Source organism: Malaclemys terrapin, chromosome 18, assembly GCF_027887155.1.
Source record: "Malaclemys terrapin pileata isolate rMalTer1 chromosome 18, rMalTer1.hap1, whole genome shotgun sequence".
NCBI lineage: Eukaryota > Metazoa > Chordata > Testudines > Emydidae > Malaclemys > Malaclemys terrapin.
The window spans coordinates 984,162-1,004,996 of NC_071522.1; the positions used below are offsets into that span (position 1 = coordinate 984,162).

The 20,835-nt window shown below is 57.5% G+C and overlaps 2 protein-coding genes across 4 annotated transcripts in view; one reads left to right on the forward strand and one right to left on the reverse strand.

The window, feature by feature from the left end:
- Positions 1–2,697, reverse strand: part of RTN4RL1 (reticulon 4 receptor like 1) — a 63,913-nt gene extending 61,216 nt beyond the window's left edge. Inside the window, exon 1 of the mRNA XM_054008004.1 lies at positions 2,471–2,697. Within this exon, the coding sequence (XP_053863979.1) occupies positions 2,471–2,483 (13 nt within the window). The 5' untranslated portion in view covers positions 2,484–2,697. The remainder of the gene's footprint in view (positions 1–2,470) is intronic.
- Positions 2,698–18,169: 15,472 nt separating this feature from the next.
- DPH1 (diphthamide biosynthesis 1) overlaps positions 18,170–20,835 on the forward strand; it is a 55,668-nt gene continuing 53,002 nt past the window's right edge. The window contains exon 1 of one of the 3 annotated variants that reach the window (XM_054008434.1): positions 18,170–18,237. In XM_054008434.1, coding sequence (XP_053864409.1) covers positions 18,180–18,237 — 58 coding nt within the window. In that variant the 5' untranslated portion in view covers positions 18,170–18,179. Of the gene's footprint in view, positions 18,238–18,554; positions 18,638–20,835 lie in introns of those variants that run through there. The other 2 variants (XM_054008435.1, XM_054008436.1) reach the window with 2 other exon arrangements.

The window sequence follows — 20,835 nt, forward strand, 5'->3', positions numbered from 1 at the left end:
GTCTCGTGGGGTCTGTTTGGTTTCATTCCCTTCCCAGAAGAATTACATGGCCTCACCGGGGAAGCACTTGGGACTGTACACATGTACCAGACTGTCTGTGCCACAGAACTGCAGACTTGCCAAGGAATTGGGCCTATTCAAGCTGCCATACAGGGACCATCTGGCTACAGAAACCCAGAGAATGGAATGCATCTTGCAGGAATGCAGGCCTTAATCTAGCTGCTTGTTGAATTATTCAGAGATGGCATTAACTTATAAATGAGTGTGTTTGACTGATTTTGTGGTTGATGTACAGATAAATTCTAATGAAAGACAGCTACAAGATTTTAAATTATTAATTAGACTGCCACTTAACAAAGCCTATTTGGCACTCTATTTCCTTGCTTAACAAGACAAAAACTTTAAGAATAGGTTCTGTATTAGCCCAGAGGCTGTTGATTTGCATTTTGTTTTTCTAGCTCTGAAAATGAGAGCTGTAGATCTTGACCTTAACAGGCTAGTCCTGGTGAAATTAAACCCTTTTACCAGACCTTCCTTCCTGTTTGCGGGGAGCAGCTCCACCTAGTCTCTGCATCTCATTTCCTCTCCATTTTTCAGACCAGGGCAGTGCTTTGCTATCCCCAGGAGTGCCGGGTGATGGAGGGGCTGGAAACCAGGGCAGCTGCTATTTCTCTCTGCTCTGAGCATTGTCTGCAGCTCCGGCACACTTGGGATTCTGAGCAAGTTTTGTTTTCTGATGGGGTCCGTTCGCAGGGATGGTGCTCGCCAGAGGACACAGCACACTGAGCACCTAACCCCAGTGGCAACAACAAACTTGTTTTGACTAATAAGCTGCACAAAGTCCATCTGGAAGTCAGAGAACTAAGACTCAGAACCCAAGGCCCTGCAGCTGCAAGGTGCCTTTACTCCCCAGCAGAGAAACTCCTTCCCGTGCTCCAGGCTCTCCAAGTGGGATCCCAAGTTCTCACCTGTGCAGCATTCCAGGAAGTCCTCACCCTGCTGCAGCCGAGAACTTCCAGAAGAGGGGACCAGCCCCTGGAAACCTCCCCAAGTCCCCAGGATGCCTCAGTGGGCACCCATGGCCTGGTTCAGAGCCTCAGGGCTTGGTGCAGACTTTGGCCAGCTCCTGGCCTCCTGGCTACCAAGTCTTGGCCAGTCCCAGGACTCTACCAAGCCACACAGCCTGCCCAGCCATTGCTTTCCGCATAGCCAGTGGCTGGCATCGGTGCATGTGTGAGGAGGGAGAGGATCCAGACTTTGGCTTCTTCCTTTGTAGTGATGTCAAAAACCTTGGCCTATGACGTCCTAGTTTGTTGCCATGGAAATAGTTGTGATGTCACCTGCCCAGAGTTGTGACAACTGCAGGATTACATGGGCACAGAGGGGTGTAGCCCTGGGGGGACTCTTGAGACATGTGAGGGGAGCTGAGACTTTTCCCTTGAATAACGCCAAACGTTAGCGTTAGCTGCAAGGTTCCCCCAGCTCACTGCCAGTCCCAGAAGCTCCCTTCTTACAACAGCCCCCCCCGGCCCTCTCGTCCTGTGCTTTTATTGCCCTCCCCCTGGGCCAGTCAGTAGAAATTAAAAAACAGCCTGCGCCAAGGATCCGCACAGCTCTGCCAAGCAACCCGCCAGCCCCGCGGCGCCCAGGCCGGCTGCTACCAGAGCCCTCGCCCCTGCTCCCTCGGGTCCTGGCGGCACCGCCTGCCCAAGGGCGTGCTGAGAGGAGCGCCCCTTCCCTTCTTGGAGAGCAAGAGCTCCAGCAGCGCCGAGCCCAGCGCCCGGGGAATTACATCACCAGCGGCTGCCGGAGCCCATCAGCTCCCCAAGGGGAAGGAGCATCTTGGGGGAGCGCCCGGCAGGTGGGGAGCGCAGCCCGGCTCCCGGAGCCTCAGGGGTTAACGAGAAAAGACCCAACTCTCCAGCCTTTGGAAAATTAATGAGCTACCTTGGCAAGTCCTATAATCCCCGCGTCTGGGGCTGTGAAATATTGATTCTGCTCTCGGCCTCCCAGAGGGCTTGGATCAGAACATCCAGCTTCGGCAGGGCCGGGGGGAGCGGGGCAGGGGCAGGGGGGGCGGCGGGGACAGAGACAGCGAGGAACAAAGGGGAAGAGACAAAGCCAGCGAGTTTCCAGCCCCCAGCTCGGTCCCGTGAGCCCCCCCCCCCAACTCTTCCCTGCATTAAAGTTTGAGGCTGGGACGCTGCGCCCCCGAGCTCCCCGGCCCCCAGCCCAGGCGTTTCCCCGCCGGCAGCAGCTGGGGCTCCGACCCCCCGGCGCTGGGGGGCCGCCGGACCCTGAGCACCCTGGACAGCGGACCGGAGCCCCGGCGCGTCCCCGCCGCGGCTCCTAAGTTTGGTGACACGGAGCCAAGTGCCAAAGTTGAGGCCCCGCGGGGGGCGCCAGGTGCGGGATCGGCCCCTCCGGAGCGGCGCAGCCCCTGCCCCGCGCAGCCCCCGCCCGGACTCACCTTTGCGGAGCATCTTGGAGCCGGTGCCGCTGAGAAGGACGCGACGAACCCTCCCGGCGCGGCGCCGATCAGCGCCCGGGGCCGGCTTGCGGGCGGCGGCAGCGGCTAATCCGAGAGCGCGGAGCCGGATCCCGGGGCAGCTGCCCCTGCAGGGGCATCGCGAGCTGCAGCGGAGCCGAGTCCGGGCTAGGAGCGCGCAGGGCGGCGGCGCGGTGCTGCTCCCTCCCTCCGTCCCTCCCCTGTGACTGGCGCTCGCTCCCTTCGGCGGCTTTTAGGGGGAGCCGCCCCCCTCTGGGCCGGGAGCCGCCGCCGCCCCCCACCCCCTCGGGCTGCGCCTATAAAGGGCTGCGCGGCGCGCCGGGTCCCTCTCCCCGCTCCTCCCGCAGCGGCGGCGGCAGCTGGGCTGGGCTGGGCTGGGCTGGGCGAGCCCGGCCGCTCCCCTCCCGTCGCTCCCGCCTCCCATCCAACATTTATGAAAGTGCTTCGCTGCCGAGCTCCCACCTACACCGCCCGGCCCGGCCCGGCCCCTGCCTCGGGCTCTGCCCCGGCGGCCACCGCCCCCTGCCCTGCCCTGCCCTGCCCTGCCCCGGGGGCCTCGGACCCGAAGCCTGCCCCTGACTCGGACCCTGCCCCGGGGAGCCTCGGACCCTGCCACCGCCCCCTGCCCTGCCCCGGGGGCCTCAGAACCGGACCCTGCCCCTGCCTCGGACCCTGGCTCTGCCCCGGCGGCCACCGCCCCCTGCCCTGCCCTGCCCCGGGGGCCTCGGACCCGAAGCCTGCCCCTGACTCGGACCCTGCCCCGGTATCTGCCCCCGCCCCTGCCTCGGGCTCTCCCCGGGGGGGCTCGGAACCGGGCTCGGACCCTGCCCCTGGCTCTGGCCATGGGGGCTCGGGGGCGGCCCTGCAGCCCCTTGCCCGATGGGGGCAGCACCTGCCTCTCGGTGCCCTGGGCTGAGCCTCTGCCACCCTACGGGGGAGCTTCGGGCGCCCGCTGCGCCTGGCCCCGGGGAGCGCAGGGCCGGGCCGGGCCGGGCTGTCGGCTCGGGCCATTGGCCGCAGCGAGCGCGGCGGGCTGCAGGATGGGGGGGGGGGGCGCTGGCCGGGGCGCTCCTCGCGCTGACAGACAGCTGCTGTAACTATGACAACGTGCCAGGCAAGACCCTCTCCCCATCGCTATGACAACGCCAGGAGCCAACTCCCCCGGCACGCGGGGGGCACTGGCGCGCGCCGCTCCCGCCCCGTCCCGGGGGAGCCCGGCGCCCCAGCCTGGCCGCAGCCCGGTGCCTGGAGCCCGGCGCCGCGTGTCCCCCCTGCGCGCGGTGCGCTCGGCTCCGAGCCGCCCGGGACCGGCCGCGGGTGCTGTCCAGGGTGCTGGGGGAGCCCGGGGCGGGCGGGCCGCTCCCCGCAGGCCGGCGGGTGCTGCTGGGCGGGGCGGGGCTGGCAGGGCCGGGCCCGTTTCAAACAGCCTCAGTGCGGGACTTGGGGCCGGGGCAGCAGCGGGCTCCGCAGGGCCACGGGGGCTGTCTCCGGCAGCAGAGACAGACTGGGGGGCAGCGAGGGAAGCTCCTGGGCAGGTGATCTGGACCCTTCAGGAAAACCAGAGCTGCGGAGGGAGGGGAGGGCTGGGGCCGAACACCCCGAGCGACCCCCAGTCCCTGGCATTTCCATCCCTGGCTGCCCAGGGAGGAGGGCCCGGAGCCTGCACCATGTGCGGACATACACAGCTAAGTGCTAAGCTAGAGATCCGCCTGGCAGCGCCTGCACCCGCTGCGCCCTCCCTGCATCCCTGTAGGCTGGGCCCAGTGTCACCTGCCCCTCCCTGCTGGTCCCTGAATCCAGCTGGGAGCCAGGCTCCAGGCTGCATGTCTGCAGGGAAAGGCTCATGGGAGTGTCACCTGGGTAGATCTCTGTGCCACCCTTCCCCGTCTCCTTCGCTATGGCTTTCTCTCCTCCCTTGTTCTCTTTCCCTCTCTCAGCCCCTTCCCCACTGCTGTCTCCCCCTCTCCTTTTCTCACACTACTTTCTAAATAGATGGGAGAGCCAACCCCTAGTCAGCAGTCTGGGGTGTGATCAGGGCACACTCCCACCAGCCTCATTCCATCATTGCAAGTCAGCCAGTTCTCACAGAGGCATTTTTGCACTTGAGTATTGGAGCAAGTTCAGTCTGAAGCCAAGCGAGTGGGGAGCAGGGCAGAGCCTCTCTCTGTTTGCAGCTGGGAGTCCCCCCATCCCCAGTGGATGCAGGCACAGGCCTCCCAGAAGGAGATGCTTGAGCGCACAGACACCAAAGAATGAACGATAGATTTGGGCCTCAGGTTGGAAGCTGTAAATCACTAATATTCTCTCCACCAAGGGCCTGCTGTGGAGACGGGCCCAGCAGATTAGAGTTTGGGAGCTTCCTAAAGTCTCTGTCAACCCGAAAGCTAAGAGAGTTTTTGGCGAGCTAGTTGGGGTGATTTGCCTTCTAGACAGCTTTGATTGTGGACAAACTGGAAAGAGTCCAAACAAGAGCAAGGAAAATGACCCAGCAGGTAGAAAACCTGAGCGGTGAGGAAAGCTGGAGACAACTGAGCAGGTTTAGTGTTGAGAAAAGAAGCCAGAGCCTAAAAGCAGCCGTCAGGTATGTGAAGGGCTGTTTTAAAGCGCACTGTGTTCTCCATGGCCAGTGAAGGAAGGAATGGGCTTAATCTGCAGCCAGGGAGATGTAGGTTAGATATGAGGAACCAGGTGTGACTCTAAGGGGAGTTGAGCTCTGGAGCGTTATCGAGGGAGGCTGTGGAATTCTCATCCTTGGGGGGTTTCAGAACAGGCCGGACAAACACGGATCAGGGCTGATCTAGGGATCCTTGGTTCTGCCTCAGCACAGAGGCTGCACTAGGTGATTTCTTGAGGTCCCTTCCAGCCCCGCATTTCTCTGAGTCTGCGATGTGAACATCACGAGTGTGGTTACTGTTCTTTCCACACACACTGGGAACGCTTCCAAAGACGGAGCAGCCCAGTGACTGTACTCGCCTGGAATGTACAAACCCCTCCGCAGCCCTGGGAGAATGAGGGGCCTGGGCACATGGGTGGGATGGTGTGAAATGGGGGCGTGAGAGGAGCCCACTATTGGACGAAGTCTGTCCAGAGTGAAGCAGGCACTGATTACTCAAGCGCTGAGTAAGACAGAGTGCAGAGGGAAGGGAGTGTGTGGTGCAGCTGTCACTCAACCTGTGTAGGGGAGGGAAAGTCTAATTTAATTAGTTTGTAATCAAATGTCAGAGAAGTCCAAATGCAGCAGCGAGTGTGTCAGTGTGTGACGCCAGCAAGAGGCTCCAGGCCTGCGGGGCTCCAGCAGGGAGATCCCCTGGGACAGCTCCACTCCTCTGGGGCAGTGAAGCCCCAGTGCCCAGCGAGGCCAGCGAGAAGGCCCTTCACCTGGGCAGTGCCCAGACAGGGGAGAGGAAGCTGAACCTGAGTGTCCTCAGAGTGCACTGCTGGGCCCAGCGCGTAGGATAAGGCACCCCCTGACTGATGGTGATTTGCAGGAGAGTGGAGCCTCTGGACTTAGGAGAGGCAAAAAGCAGAGCCCACTGGGGCCCCGTTATGAGAACTGTAATTCCTGTCCCCGGTGCTCCGAGACTAATGTGAGGGGGGCCTTAGAGGTAACAGTCCGGGGCTAGGGAGCTGTCACGGAGTATTGGGGAACTCAGGGCCCTGCACCCCCGGCTTCCTGCGATTCACTGCGACTCTCAGCCAGCCAGTAAAGCAGAAGGTTTATTTGGATGACAGGAATACAGTCCAAGACAGGTCTTGCAGGCACAGGCAACAGGGACCCCCTCAGTTAGGTCCATCTTGGGGTCCCAAGGCATCCCAGCCCAGCCCCCCTTGGGAGGTCAGAGCCATCTCTGCCTCCCAGCCATCTCTCCAGCCTGCTTCCCACACTCTGGCTTCAGCGACCCCTCCCACCGCCTTTGTGCAGTTTCCCGGGCTAAGGAGTCACCTGGCCTTCAACCCCTTCCTGGGTTCTCGTGTTACAAGCTCAGGTATGCACCCTCGGGCTGTCTCCCATCCTCCAATGCAGAGTATTCCAGCCACACTCCCCTGTCAGCATTCACAGACCACAGTGAGAACAGGCCCAATTCGTCACATCTCCCCCCTTCGAGACCGAACTGAGCAGGGTCACTTTAGCCAGTGACCCGGGGAAGTTCGAACCTACCCCCGTTCCCATGGATGCCCCCGCATCCCTCCCATTCCTTGGTGAGAATTACACCAGGCCCCTTCAGTTTCACGCCCCCCCTTAGGTCGGGGGTGCTTGATGGCACTCGCATTTCGCATGTGGGAAGGTTTATGCGGCCTGTGCCCTTTCCCCACCCCCATACCTCTGGGGCTCCAACTGGGCTGTGGTCTTCTCCCAGCGCTCCAGTCTGGAGGTCTGTGCTTTGGGCTCTCTTGGTTCAGAGCCGCCCTTTTAACCTTGGCCACCCTCCGGAAAGGCTCCTCTATGCTGGGCAAGGGTCCTAAAGCTGTTTTCCCCTTGTCCCAGGCCTTCCTCCCCCTCTGACAGGGGTCACAGGATCCGGAGTACTGTCGGACAGTAACAAAGACCCCAGGCCAGTAAAAGCTCCGTAGCAGCCTCTGCTGGGTACGCCAGGTTCCCTGGTGCCCTGAGAGGGGAATGTCATGGGCCCGGTACAGCAGCTGGCGGCGATACTTCTGGGGTACCACCAGCTGCCTCCTGATCCCCCCTGACTCCATTTTCCCTGGGGGAGCCCATTCTCGGTACAGGAACCCCTTCTCCCACAGGAACCTTTTCCGGCCACCTCGTCCCATGGTCTGTACCGCATTGAGGTCGGCTAGGTCCCTTATCTTCCGCAAGGAGGGGTCTCTCTGTAACTCGGCCTGGAACTCAGCAGCTGGGACAGGGATGGCCACCTGCTCTTCCTCGCCCGCTGGGCCTGAAGCTGCAGCCTCCCTGAGCCGTGTCCCTGGGCGTTCCCTCCCCACCAGGTTAGGGTCCTGCGCCTCAGGCAAGGCACCCCCCCCCAAGGCCAGGGCACAGTGCCCCTCGCCGGCTCTGACTGCGGGTCACAACCAGTGCCTTTTGGGGGTTGCTTGGCCAGTTCTCCAGGTCCCCCCCATCAATACCTCAGTGGGCAAATACGGGTGTACCCCCACATCCTTGGGGCCCTCCTTGGCCCCCCACTTCAGGTGTACCCTTGCCACGGGTACTTTGACTGGTGTTCCGCCCACCCCCGTCAGGGTCAGGTAGGTGTTGGGCACCACCTGATCTGGGGCCACCACCTCGGGCCGGGCCAGCGTCACCTCTGCGCCCGTATCCCAGTATCCATTGACCTTCCTCCCATCCACCTCCAGGGGAACAAGGTACTCTCTCCGGAGGGACAGCCCCGCGCCTACCATATAAACCAAAAACCCTGAGTCTGGAGCATCCAGCCCCCTAGAGGAGCTGGCCTGGAGCTCTCCTCCCTCCTTAGCAGGTGGTACTCTGCCAGCCCCCCTTCCCTGGGAATGCTGCCTTTCGCCGGGCTGGGTCTCTACCCAGTCAACCCTCTGTGGGTTCGGTCTGCTCAGTCTGTCCCTGAGCCTAGGGCACTGGGCCCGTATGTGGCCCTTTTGGCCACAGTGGTAGCAGCCCATGTCCCATGGGTCCCCTTGAGTAGGTCGGATGGTCCTGATGCCAGCAGCTCCCCTCTGATGGGTTTTTTCTGTATTTTCCCACGGGGAGGTCCCATGGTGACTCTCTCTCTGCGTTGTGGTGGGACTGTTCCTTTGGGACTCCTCCCTTTTATCTCCTGACCGGCTCTTTACAAACTCATCGGCCAGCTGCCCGGCGTGTCGCGGGTTCTCTGGCTTTCTGTCCACCAACCACAGCCTCAGGTCGGATGGGCACCGCTCATACAGTTGCTCCAGTACCAGCAGTTTAATCAGGTCCTCCTTCATCTGGGCCCCACCAGCCCACTTGCTGGCGTATCTTTCCATGCGGGCGGCTAGTTGCAGATATGAGATCTCAGGGGTTTTATCTTGACTCCGGAACCTTTCCCGGTACATTTCAGGAGTCAGCCCAAACTCACGTAGCAGGGCCTTTTTGAATAGTTCGTAGTCCCCTTTCTCTGCCTCTCCCAGTTGGCGGTACAATGCCACGGCTTTGGGGTCCAGTAAGGGGGTAAGGACCCGGAGTCTGTCCGCGGGATCAACCCGGTGCAGCTCGCAGGCCGTCTCAAAGGCCTCCAGGAAGTCATCCATGTCCTCCCCCTCCTTGCATGGGGCCAGGATGCTCTTATCAAAGCTCCATGCAGTCCTGGGTCCCACCTCACTCACCGCAGCTGGGGGTTCGCTGCCCTTCAATCTCGCCAGTTCCAGTTCATGCTGACGCTGTCTCTCATTCTCCTGTCTCTGTCTCTCTTCATGTTGACGCTGTCTCTCATTCTCCTGTCTCTGTCTCTCTTTCTCCTCCTGTTCATGCTGTCTCTGTTGTTCACGATCCTCCAGCTCTCTCAGTTTTAGCTCTTTCTCCCATTCCAGCCAATTCCGCTCCACGGATGCCGAACGTCGCCGGGAGGATCCCCTGCTGGCCGGGGGGGTCACGGCGCCTTCGGTATTTGCTGGGCTCCTCCCCACCCTTCCCCTAGGCATAGGAAGGAGGGGTCTCGGGAAGCCCTCAGCAGCCGGCTGACCACTCCCAGCTGGGACAGACACTGGGGCCTGCGCTGCATTTGCCAGGCTGCTTCCCTGAGACACAGGGATCAGTTCATTCGCGCGATCTTCCGCCTCCAGCCGGGCAATGAGCTGTTCTTTGGTGAGCCTCCCAATGCACAGCCCCCTCTGCTTGCACAGCTCCACCAGGTCGCTCTTAAGCCGCTTGGCATACATCTTCCTGCTGGCCACTCACCGGCCTGTGTGCTCACAGCTCCCCACAGTTCCCAGGGGGCCCCCTAGTGTGCCAGCCCTTCTCGAGGTCACCACCTCTCTGCCAGGGTCGAGCTGCAGACTCCTCCGCCCCTGGGACCACTCGCTGCGATCCCCCCGGGGGACCCTGTTACTGCAAAAGTCCTTCTCGCTGGTCACACACTCCCAGGGGTAACAACCGTCTCTCTCTCTCACTCTTCAGCAGGCCTGGTCCCCGTCAATCCCCCTTTGTTTTACTGCTCCCCAGTCACTTACTGCAGGAAGCGCCGTCCACGGGGTGCAGTAGATCCCACCGCTGCCACCAGTTGTCACGGAGTATTGGGGAACTCAGGGCCCTGCACCCCCGGCTTCCTGCGATTCACTGCGACTCTCAGCCAGCCAGTAAAGCAGAAGGTTTATTTGGATGACAGGAATACAGTCCAAGACAGGTCTTGCAGGCACAGGCAACAGGGACCCCCTCAGTTAGGTCCATCTTGGGGTCCCAAGGCATCCCAGCCCAGCCCCCCTTGGGAGGTCAGAGCCATCTCTGCCTCCCAGCCATCTCTCCAGCCTGCTTCCCACACTCTGGCTTCAGCGACCCCTCCCACCGCCTTTGTGCAGTTTCCCGGGCTAATCCTTCCTGGATTCTCGTGTTACAAGCTCAGGTATGTTCCCTCGGGCTGTCTCCCATCCTCCAATGCAGACTATTCCAGCCACACTCCCCTGTCAGCATTCACAGACCACAGTGAGAACAGGCCCAGTTCGTCACAGGAGCAGAGCCCTGAGCACTAGCCAGGTGGTGAATGTGACAGAGGCCCTGATGCACTTCAGCAAACCCTGATCGAGCCCCAAAGCTCCTGCCCAATGGGCCTGTGTTTTGTCTCTCTCCTGCCCCATCCCTGCCGGCCCAGGAGCTCTGTATGTAAATCTTTCTCTTTTCCAGCCAAACTCTTCCTCCTGCCCGATTCGCTCAGTGACATTGCATCCCAGGGTTGTGTGAAGTGGGTCTCCAGGGAGCCCCTTCTTCCTGCCCTTGTCCCTCCCTGGAGCACAGTCCCATTGGTGAGGTTACAGCTGGGTGCTGGTGTCACAGACATAGATGGATGAACTGAATCCAGCCAATCTGTGGATCAGGGTCCCATGTCTGAGGGATCCTGACACCTGCCTGGTTTTATCCGACAGGGAGGGCTCCTGCTGACAGACAGGGAGAGTTGAATGCCTGTCAGTGCACTGTCGAAACAGCAGCCTCCTAAGGGGGGCGGGGGGAGGGAGGGGATGAGAGAGAAGGGCTTGGGGGCGCTGCAAGCACAGCAATGGCCAGAACTGGTCCTGAAACCCTCCTTGATGGGGTTTTTGGTCCATTGCCCCAGAGCGCCTGATCCAGGGATTTAGAGATCAGAACATTCCCAGACGCTTGTTCCAGCAGAGCTCCGTGGCGCAGCGGAGAGGGGGCCCGGCATATTGCTCGGGGGATGTCAGGCTTCCACCTGGGGTCTGAGGGAAAGGGTTCATTGTTTAGGGCCATATGAATTGCTCTCGCAGGACCACCTTTTGCTAGGGCTCTAATTAGCAGGAGGATATGAGGCAGGTTTCTTTGGGTTCTGGTGATTGCAGGAAGTTAATCCCAACACAATGACAATCTGCCCAGCATTTCTCTGCTCCAGCCAGGGCAGTCGTGGAGGAACTGCTTTCCCTTCACACGGGGCTGGGACTGAGGACAGGCCATGAGGACGTTTAGTGCTGTGGAGAGAAGCTGAAGGAACAGGCAGCCTTGTCTACGCACTTACATACCTTGTTTTGAAAACGCAAAGAGCCCTGAGAGCAAGTAGGTCCTGGCACATGCTTTGGGATCGGGACCCAAGGGCAGGTATGAAGAGAGACTTGTGTGGTGAAGGAAAGCTGCAGCCCTGTGTAAGGAAGGGGACCCCTTCAGGCAGTATTTGGTCACCCATTACACCCCATTTTGGGTGCTAGGGAACTGGCAGGTTGGGGGGCACCATCAGTCCCCCATTAGAGGTGGTCTCTTGCAGGTGGCCCAGCCTTGGAGAGGGGAATCCATTCCCTGTGAGGGAGCACTAGAAAAGCCGTTGTTTTTGCAGTGATGGGAGGCCCACTCCGGGACGAGCATGCAGGAGAGGGGCTGTTGGTATTATTACACCTGTGGGCAAAGAACCCTTTCTGTCAACACATGGTGCCAAGCGTGCAGCAGGAGCGTTCCTCTGTCAAACAGCTAAACCAGGCTGGAGTGATCACTGGAGGCAGATCTCTGAGCAGGGCCTTGAGAACCAGACCCTATGAAGGTGTTGTCATGGCCATCCCTGTGAATGGTTCCTTTGGCCTTATGGACACACATTCCCTCAGAGAGTGGGGAGAAACCCATGCAGCCCAAATGGGCCCCGGCACCATTATAAAACCACTTGCCCAACTACACCGCCAACAAAGCATTGGCCATGTTTGCTACCAAGTTTCTGGAGTCCCAGGAAGTGCTAGTAGCAAAGGCTTGGGCACACTACACTAGGGAAGCCAGGGTAACCTGCGGCTTCAGAAGTCTCTGGAGGGATACTGGGTGCCAGTCCTGTCCCTGAGGCATCTAGCTCCTTCTACTACTCTTTCAGCTTCTGTAGAGGAGGCCAGGTCAGTGGAGAGAAGAGGCAGCCAGGGGGAGCAATGGGCAGGAGGCACATGTGGGGAGTGTGATGGGGCGCACTTGGCCCGCACTGGACGGGGAAGGGTTAACCCTACACTAAGGAAACCATGCCCCCTTCACTCTACTGGGCCTGCTCCAGGTGCACCGGTATAAAAGGGAGCAGCTTAGCTCAGTTGGGGGCTGCCCACCGGGGAGGACGCATGCACGCCCGGCCACACACCCACCCACCCACCCGCCCGCACGCCTGCTGGCTCCATTCAAGTATCAGCCGAAGCCCAAGACTATGGGAGCTGGAGACGCTGTAACCCAGGCAGATGCCAAGGGACCTACAGAGACCTTGCTGAGTCCGGAGTCCCCAGGGACAGCACAGACCGGAGAAGCCAAAGATAACAGATGCCCAGACTGTGACAGTGGTAACTATGGTAGGAAGCAGCCTAGGAGTATTTGATAGAGGCCCGGTTTGTGAACCGGAAATTTGAGTCAGTGTGTTTTGGTCGGAACCGCCCCCCTCCCGCTGACTCAGTGGCACATGCCCCTGCCACCACCAGGACCCTGGGCTGGGGTTCAGTGCAGAGGGAGGGCCCTGACCCCCCTACCTGGGCTGCCATCCCCTTTCTTGTGCATGGTGGCCCCCATCCTGGCTGACCCTGGCCACTAGGCCTTCCTGCCCTGCTGACAAGGGCGACTTTACTGACTGTGGCCACTACGCCTTACTGCTCTGCCAAGAGGGGCGAATCTATTGACTCTGGCCGCTAGGCCTTTTGGCCCTGTCTCACTGGGGCAAATTGACTGTAGCCGTTAGGTTGCACTGCCCCGCCAAGAGGACACTTGGCGATTAACTGTGGATTATCGAGAGCTCAACCAAGTGACACCTAGGCTCACTCCAGTGGTTGCTGCCATGATTTCCTGGTATTTGGCAATCTCAACAGGAACGCAGTGGTACCGAACGCCTTCTTCTCTATCCCACTTCACCCCGAATCACGGTACAAGTTCACATTCACCTTTGATAATAACCAATATACCTTTAGCTGTGTTCTCCAGGGGTTCTACAATGCACCCTCCATCTGCCACAAGTGTCACAGAATGTGGAACACCATTCCAGAGAAGCATAAAATAATTAGCTACGTCGATGACATCCTTACTGTGATGTCAACCATGGAAGAAAATGTAAAACTGTTAAATGTAGTCCTGGGAAAAGTAAAGACAACAGGATTTCTTATAAACCCTATAAAGGCCTCACAAAAAGTGACTTACTGAGGAGTGGAACTTGGAGTAGAGGGTAGAAGACCTGATGTCCAACGCATACGGCTTATATGTAAGCTCGCCGCCCCACAAGATATCTCAGCTCTGAGATCCGGTCTTGGCCTCACAGGCTTTCTGCCGGGGTTTTGTGGCGAACTCCTCAGAGGTCGCTGCCCACTCACAAACCACTGCGAAAGGACAAGGGTGGAGATGGAATGAAGAACACGTGGAGCCCTTCAACACACGTCACCAGGCTCTAACTAAGCGCCAGCACTCGCTTATCCTGGGCAGGACAAACTATTCCAGCTACAGTTAGCCAAGCCTGAAAGGGTTAAGTGCTGTGCTTCTTCAAGATAATGGGAATGGACCCAAACCAGTGGCATATGGGTCAAAAGCACTGAGTGACAGCGAGCAAAGGGATTCCCCTTGTGAGTGTGAGGTATTGGCACTGATCTGGGCCATGCACCACTGGGAGTACTTGATAGGCATGTCACCAGTGATGCTCAAGACAACACGTACTTTACAGGTGTATGTTCTATCCGGACAGATTAATGATGGAAGGGTATCCAACCCCAGGTTGACAGGGTGGACCCTAAATTTACTGAACAAAAATATTGTAGTCAGCAAAATACCACATCTGTCACCATCCCTTACGTGTTATTAACCCAGGGAAGACCACAAGTGCCCTTTGCAGAGGTGGTAGCTGCCTAGCCACGCTGGATGCAGCTGCCTCAGAAGCTTGCGTGTTTATTTGTTCACACTCTTACTGGGTGGTCAAGTGGGGTCACCAGACAGCAAGTGTGAAAAATCGGGACAGAGGGTGGGGGGGTAATAGGAGCCTATATAAGAAAAAGCCCCAAATATAGGGACTGTCTGGTCACCCTATGGTCAAGGCACTTACCAAATAGATGCCCATTTGGATCACCTAGGGATATGACTTCAGCAGACAGCAAGCTAATAGCACATGCCAAATACCTGAAGCGTGCATGGCAATTAGTAACAACCAGAAAGGGGGATACTTACCTGTTCAAGGTGAAAGCCCATAAGAAAGATCAAGCTGAAGTATCCAAATTAAAGAAGGTCAACAGACTCGCTAAACACGCTGCACTGCAAGGTATAGGGCAACTGTGGACCAAATCTGATCTAAAGGCATATCAAATTCAGGGGGAAAAATGAAATAGAAGATCAAAAGGACATTGTTGCACTGCAGAAACAGGACAAAGAGTTGCAAGATCTCTTAGTCAAGGAAGAGCATCAAAATTACAGCATCGTTCAGAACAAAGATGAACTAACCCTGGCTTTAAGAAAAGACCTAAACAACATAAACCCAGTTTTAGTAGTTCCTGTATGCTTAAGGAAAGAACTCATTGCGTTATCTCACAGTCGAGGCCATTTGGCTTAGAAAAGATGGTGGCAGACTGTCTGTGGATTTGGTGGCCCAGTTTAACCAGAGACGTGGAGAAGCACCTGCAGAATTGCCTGAATTGTGCAGAGAATAATCCAGATCATAACATCGATAAGGGTCCAATACTCCATCGAAAAATACTGGGCCCGTGGTCCTGACTACAGATTGTATAGGATCGCTGGGAATGGCAATAAACACTGCCTCGTGGTCGTGGATTCATTCTCCAAACGGATAGAAGCGTATCCTGCTAAGAATCATACGACCACCACCACTGCAAGCGATTTCTCGAACAAACTTTCTCAAGGTTTGGATTGCCCGACGAGATCGACTCCGATCAAGGCCCCCACTTCATGGGAGAAGTAATGAGGTATCTTTGTCACTGTTTTTGTCAGCTATTACCATATAAGTGCTGTTGGCCTCCGCCAACGCCACCATTGAGACATTTCCTCATGTGGGGTACAGCAATGGTTCTCAAACTTTTGTACTGGTGACCCCTTTCACACAGCAAACTTATGAGTGTGACCCCCCCTTTGTAATAGCTGGCAAAAACGCTGACCAGACAAGCTTTGTTCACAAATGGGAAAAGGCTTGCAATGGGAGCTTAATGATGACCACTTGGGCAATTGTTCAGAGGCGTTAAGAGTGCGAGGTGAATCTAGATGTGTCAGCATCAATTCAAAGATCCCCTTGTATTAAAGATGGGAGTGTTTAAGGTAAAGGTAACCATGCAAGTGCAATTGGTGGTAAAGGCTTTAAATATAAAGATACATACTTCCTCTAATGTGTGTATAGCAGAAGTCTGCATTGTACAATAACACCCAGGACATGTTTAATTCATTTAGTAATTTGTTTCTGTAATGTAGTAGATGTAAAATGTTCAACTGTTACGGTACCAGCGATATGAATGTCAATGTACACGACACAGGCAGATGGGTTGTAATTGGTATATATTGAACCAGAGAGGTCAAACAAGTGGCAGTGGTACCGGAGCCTGATACAAGCAACGTAGGTCCTGTGCTAGTAAAGGGGAGTTCCAAAAGGCTATTGCTCATTGAGCTGATCTATTCTCTAAAGATGATCACTATGCCTTGCAAGTGGAAGTAAGCAGCATTGAACCTAAGTGTGCACCGTAGGTCCAAACACTGATCTCGGGATGGGACGCTTGGGTGAAAAGGGTCAAAAGGGATGCAGTGGCAAAGGTGTTAGGAGGAGTTGGTACTGGTCTAGGTATTTTAAACTCAATTGATGCCAACATCCTGGCTGGAAAAATCAGTAGTATGGGGCATGATGTGGCCTCACTGAGCCAGCCAGTGACCTCCTCATTAAACCTCTTGAACAGTCTGGAATATGAAGTTGTTAAGACCCTACCAAAATGGTTTGGTTTGCAAGAGGAGGATCATAAACAAATTATAGACGCCGTAGGGGTGTTACAGGGCAACCTCTCATGGGCTTTAACCTGTGCTCAAGCCCAATCCTGGCTGCTCAATACAGCTAGCAGCATTCTCACGGATGGAGTCAATGGAATCCTCCCTTCAGAGCTGAAGCAACTATTGCTAAGAAATGTTAGCTCTTGTGAAGCCATCCACCAGGCAGGGTGGAAGGCTGTCAATTTCTCATGACCTGGAAACCCACATCACCACCACATTTATACTAACTAGACTCAATGCCAGTGAAAGGTGGGTGTACCCCTTCGGACCAATAGGCTTAAATGTCAACAACTCTGTTCTCATCCCTATGGACATTCCTAAATGGGTGCACAGAGATGATGCAGGATATAATAGTGTCAACCGAAATTCCTGCAACTGGGAATCGGGTATTGGCTATACATGTACCGCAGGTTTTATTGAGGGGCCACGTATCTGTAAATATGGACCAAGGAAAATGTCACTAGTCTCCAGCCAAGTAGTCGTAATAGCTCAGCCATTGTTTATGCATATGTGTTCGAAGCTGGTGTACCCATTTCTTGGTTAATTCCTTTTATAATGTCAGTCGTCATCCCCAGGTCAATTTGGGGTGTAACATTGACTTTCTGTTTAAAAATATTTCTGTGCAAGCTGTTCATGTTGCCTACATGTTATATAAAGGTGAATCCCATCATTTTGGGGGTAAACACATCTGTGTTAAAACAAAAAGAACAGGAGTACTTGTGGCACCTTAGAGACTAACAAATTTATTTCAAATACATTTGTTAGTCTCTAAGGTGCCACAAGTACTCCTGTTCTTTTTGCTGATACAGACTAACACGGCTGCTACTCTGAAACCTGTGTTAAAACAGTTAATAGTGCACCTGGGTTTAAGACAACACCTTAAAAGGTGGAGGCACAAGGTAAAAATGTGATGGTCACCATGCACCACTCCACTAATAAGCTAGAAAAGCTTCTCAAAGGGGTGCAAAGGGAGACATCTTTCTCACACTGGTGGGAAGCTTGTTTCTCAGTCCCATCAACTTCAAGGAAGCATGGAGTGTGTTGATTCACCCATTTGTCTTATTTTAATAATACAATTTGGTTTGTTGCGACTGTTGGGACTATCTGTTGGATAAAGAGAAAGTTAAAAACCCTCTAGAGAAGCCAAAGCTCTGTCATGCCAATGGTCTAACAAAAGGCTCAGTGTCGACTGTCTCAGTTCTTCCTTTGGTCTCGGGGTGAGGAAGGGAATTGCTATCTGTGATCAGATACGGACCCAGGGGTACCTGTAATAAGGAGGGAAGGGGAATTATTTCCTGGCTTCTCTTCCCACCAATTGTAGGTTTAGCACTCCTTCCCTCACTTACTGGTACTGCTTGGTCTCCTTCTTGTGCCTCCAATTGATAATCTCCAGGGAGCAGGAATCCAGACCCCAGATGCAGGGGTCCCCCTGGCTGCAGGCGCATGCACAGGGGCTGGGGGACAGGTGCAGCGGGCTCAGCCACGCTGGCTTGTTGCTGGGACAGCATGGTGCCCGCCACAAGAAGGGGGTGGGCCTGGCAGCCTGGGGAGAAAAGGGGGGGTAGAGGGACAGCGACAGAGGCTTCCCCCCCACTCCACCCCCTCCCACTGGGCTCCCCAACCTGAGCTGTGTGGGTGAACCTGCTGCCCCCAGCCATGGAGACCCACCCCACAAGCTGCTCTCTGCCCCATGGCCTCCCTGCACCTCTCAGCCTCCCAGCCCTCCTTGGGCTCCCTCCCACCCCCCTCCAGGCCTCTGCCTCCCCCCTTCCCTATGCCTTGTACCTCTCTGTTCACCTCCATGTGAGCAGTGGGTGGGGTCTTGGGGGGAAATATGGGTGCAGTGGGGGCCAGGGCCCACAAAAGATGAATCCGGCTCTGCCTGCACTGTATGCGAGGGCCGGGGTCGGGCTGGGCTGGGCTTCCACTGAAGAGGAGGGCAGCTGCACCTTGGTCCAGCTTGTGCCAGTAAGTCTGGCCTTGGAGCTCCTGGCTCAGAGCCAGCATGGGAGGACTCTGCCCAGACACCGTCCTGTGTATACTCTGCACCACCACCCGCTGAATGTGACGCAGCTCATATAGTCCGAGTCGCATGTTATTGCTATGAGCCCTGCAAACTGCAGGACAAACCAGCCCCCTGTGTGCCATGGGGAAAATTACAGTAAGGGGCAGTGTTATGTGTGGGGGGGTTAGGCAGGGGACACCCCGGGGGCAGGAGCAGGGGGGTGTTAGGCAGGGGGCGCCCCGGGGGCAGGAGCAGGGGGGTGTTAGGCAGGGCGCTCGGCGCTGTTCAAGCCCCACACACTGCTGCGGCGCGGGAGCAGAGCTCTCCCTCCCATGGTGGGGTCGAATGGGAACAGCCAGGGGCAGGGCGTTCCAGAGGCCCCGCCCACATACGCTCGATTGCTCGGTCGGCGTCTGCTCCTGTCTAGGATCTGGTGGCTCACACGTAGCTCTATTGGCGCTGCCTTTCCGGCCTCCACGTGGGTTTGTTTGCGATGGCGGCCCAGGAGCAGCCGGCGCGGAGCGAGGTCCCGGCTGCGGCGCCAGGTGGGACCTTGGTGTGTGGAGAGCGAGGGGTCCCGCCCGCCCGCCCGCCCGCCGCCGGTCCAGGGGCCGGTCCAAGCCGGCCCCAGCCTGACCTGGCCCGTATCCCCCGGCTTGGGACCGGTCTAGAGAGCGAAGGCCCCGGATCCGCTCTCCTCTCCCCCCCCCTGCCAGGGGACGGGCTCTGGGGCCTTTACCGCCCCCGTGGCTCCCTGCAGGCCAGGGGAGGGGAACGTGCTTGTCTGTCCCCAGAGTGTGTGAGCGCGTCCCACGCTGCAGCCGGTTCCGGGACCCGCGATGGGTCGTCCCCCCCCCTTCATCAGATGTCCCGAGCTTTGTCCCGTCGGGGCTTGGGGCAGTGGCTGCTCGGGCCCGGTTCTCCCGGCCAGGCTGCGCACCAGCCTCCTCCGACGTGCCATGCTGGGGGCAGGAGCAGGAGCTGAGGGTGCCAACTTTGGTTGGTCGGTTTCATGGAGTTTCATCTAATCTTTAATTCCTGGAGACTCCAGGCCAATCCTGGAGGGTCGGTAACCCTGTCTGGCGGGGGCTTTCCCCAGGAGCTAGGCCTGCCCCTACCCCCATGCAGCGCTGGCTTCTGGGCCCGAACATGAGGTGACGCCCCGTGTGTGATGCAGAGATGCGCTCTGCAGAGGATGCTGGCTAGTCTGAAGGGAGGCTCTGCTGGGAGTGGCTGCCGTGGGACCATTAATTTTGCCTGGCGTGAGGAGGGTGGGTCCATCAGCCTTGAGCTGTGCTCGGAATACATTCTCTGATGCCAGCGTCTCCTTGGTCCCAGCGTCTCCCTATCCCACGTTCCAGTAACCCGCTAGCAGTCACCTCTGCCTGCTGCTCACTTGGTGGACAGAGCGGTCAGCAGGGGCTTTTCCTGCCTGGCATGGCTGAGACGAAGCCAGTCAGCCATAAGGACTTCAGCGTCCCAGTTGTCTAAGTTACTTTGTAGCATTTAATTTATCTGGGCAGTTTGCTTCACGGGAGCCTGGATAACTCATTTAGTGAGTGGGCAAAGCCGCTCGTGAGTCACCTGGCCTTCAGACAGCAACGAACACCTGTTCGCTGTGAGGCACTGTCATGAAAGGGCCCTTTGCAAGCATAAATAAAGCAGCCCTTACGCTGTATCTGGCAGTGTTCGGATTGCTGACACCTTTCTGATTCAGAGTCCCACAAAAGGGTCTCGAGCAGTCATGGTAAACCAGGAATAGAAACCTGCTCTTTACAGCTCCCATCACTTTGTCAAGTGAGATACTAGAGAAGTAACGGGCCCTTCCCTTGCAGATCACTGCCCCTACAGGAGTGCCAGCCGGCTGCCGCCCCTTCCACAGGGCATCCTGGACACACTTGTGGCAGTGCTGCCTCTGGGCCAGTTGGTGGGACTCTGGTAGCGGGTGGGATGGGGAGCTCCTGTGGGGTCCTGGCTGGGGAGGGAAGAGGAGTGCTTGTGGGGGCAGAGGACCAGCAGGGAGAAGGGGAGCTTTCTTGGGGTGGGCTCTAGCTGGGGAGGGGGAGCTCCCTTGGAGGCAGGGTCTGGGGATAGGAGCAGGGGAGCTCCCTCAGACACAGCCTTTAGTGTCCGTGTGTACAAAATGTTTGGCAGGCAGTGTGTGCTAGGGCTACTCGGCCTTAACCTGGGACTCCCTTGGGGCCAAGTCGTGAATCGGGCTCAGGGCAGCCCTTATGCGAGAGCAGCCCCGCAGCCCCCCCCCCCCCCCCCCCCCCCCCCCCCGTGCTGGCTCTGCGAGGGGCTGCAGGTGGAGCTGGTTCTGGGGGGTTTGCTGGGCTCTGGGTAGCAGGATGTCCGTTGACTCCTCACCGCTGAGGGGCGCTTCGGCTGGAGCTTGTGCGTGGTGACCCAGTGTGTAGGACCTTCCGACCTGCCTATGGGCCCCTGTAGCCACATGGTGGTCACCTTTAAACTTGCCAGCTGCCTGAGAGAACAACAGACTTCTCCGCATTCCCTGGATGGCGGCCGGGGGACACTGTCTGGGACACAGCAGCTGGCAAGTGGAAGTGGTCTCTGCACAGAAGCCTTGCTAGGCCTCATGTCATGGGGCGATGGGGTCATGCTGGAGCAGGCACCAGCTCCTCCACTGTCGCTGGCTGGACTCCTGCTCTCCGGGAGTCGTCATTGTCCTTCCCCTGAACTCGGCTTGGAGTGACTGGCCGCTGCCTCTCCTGGAAGGCGGTGCTGCCCCTA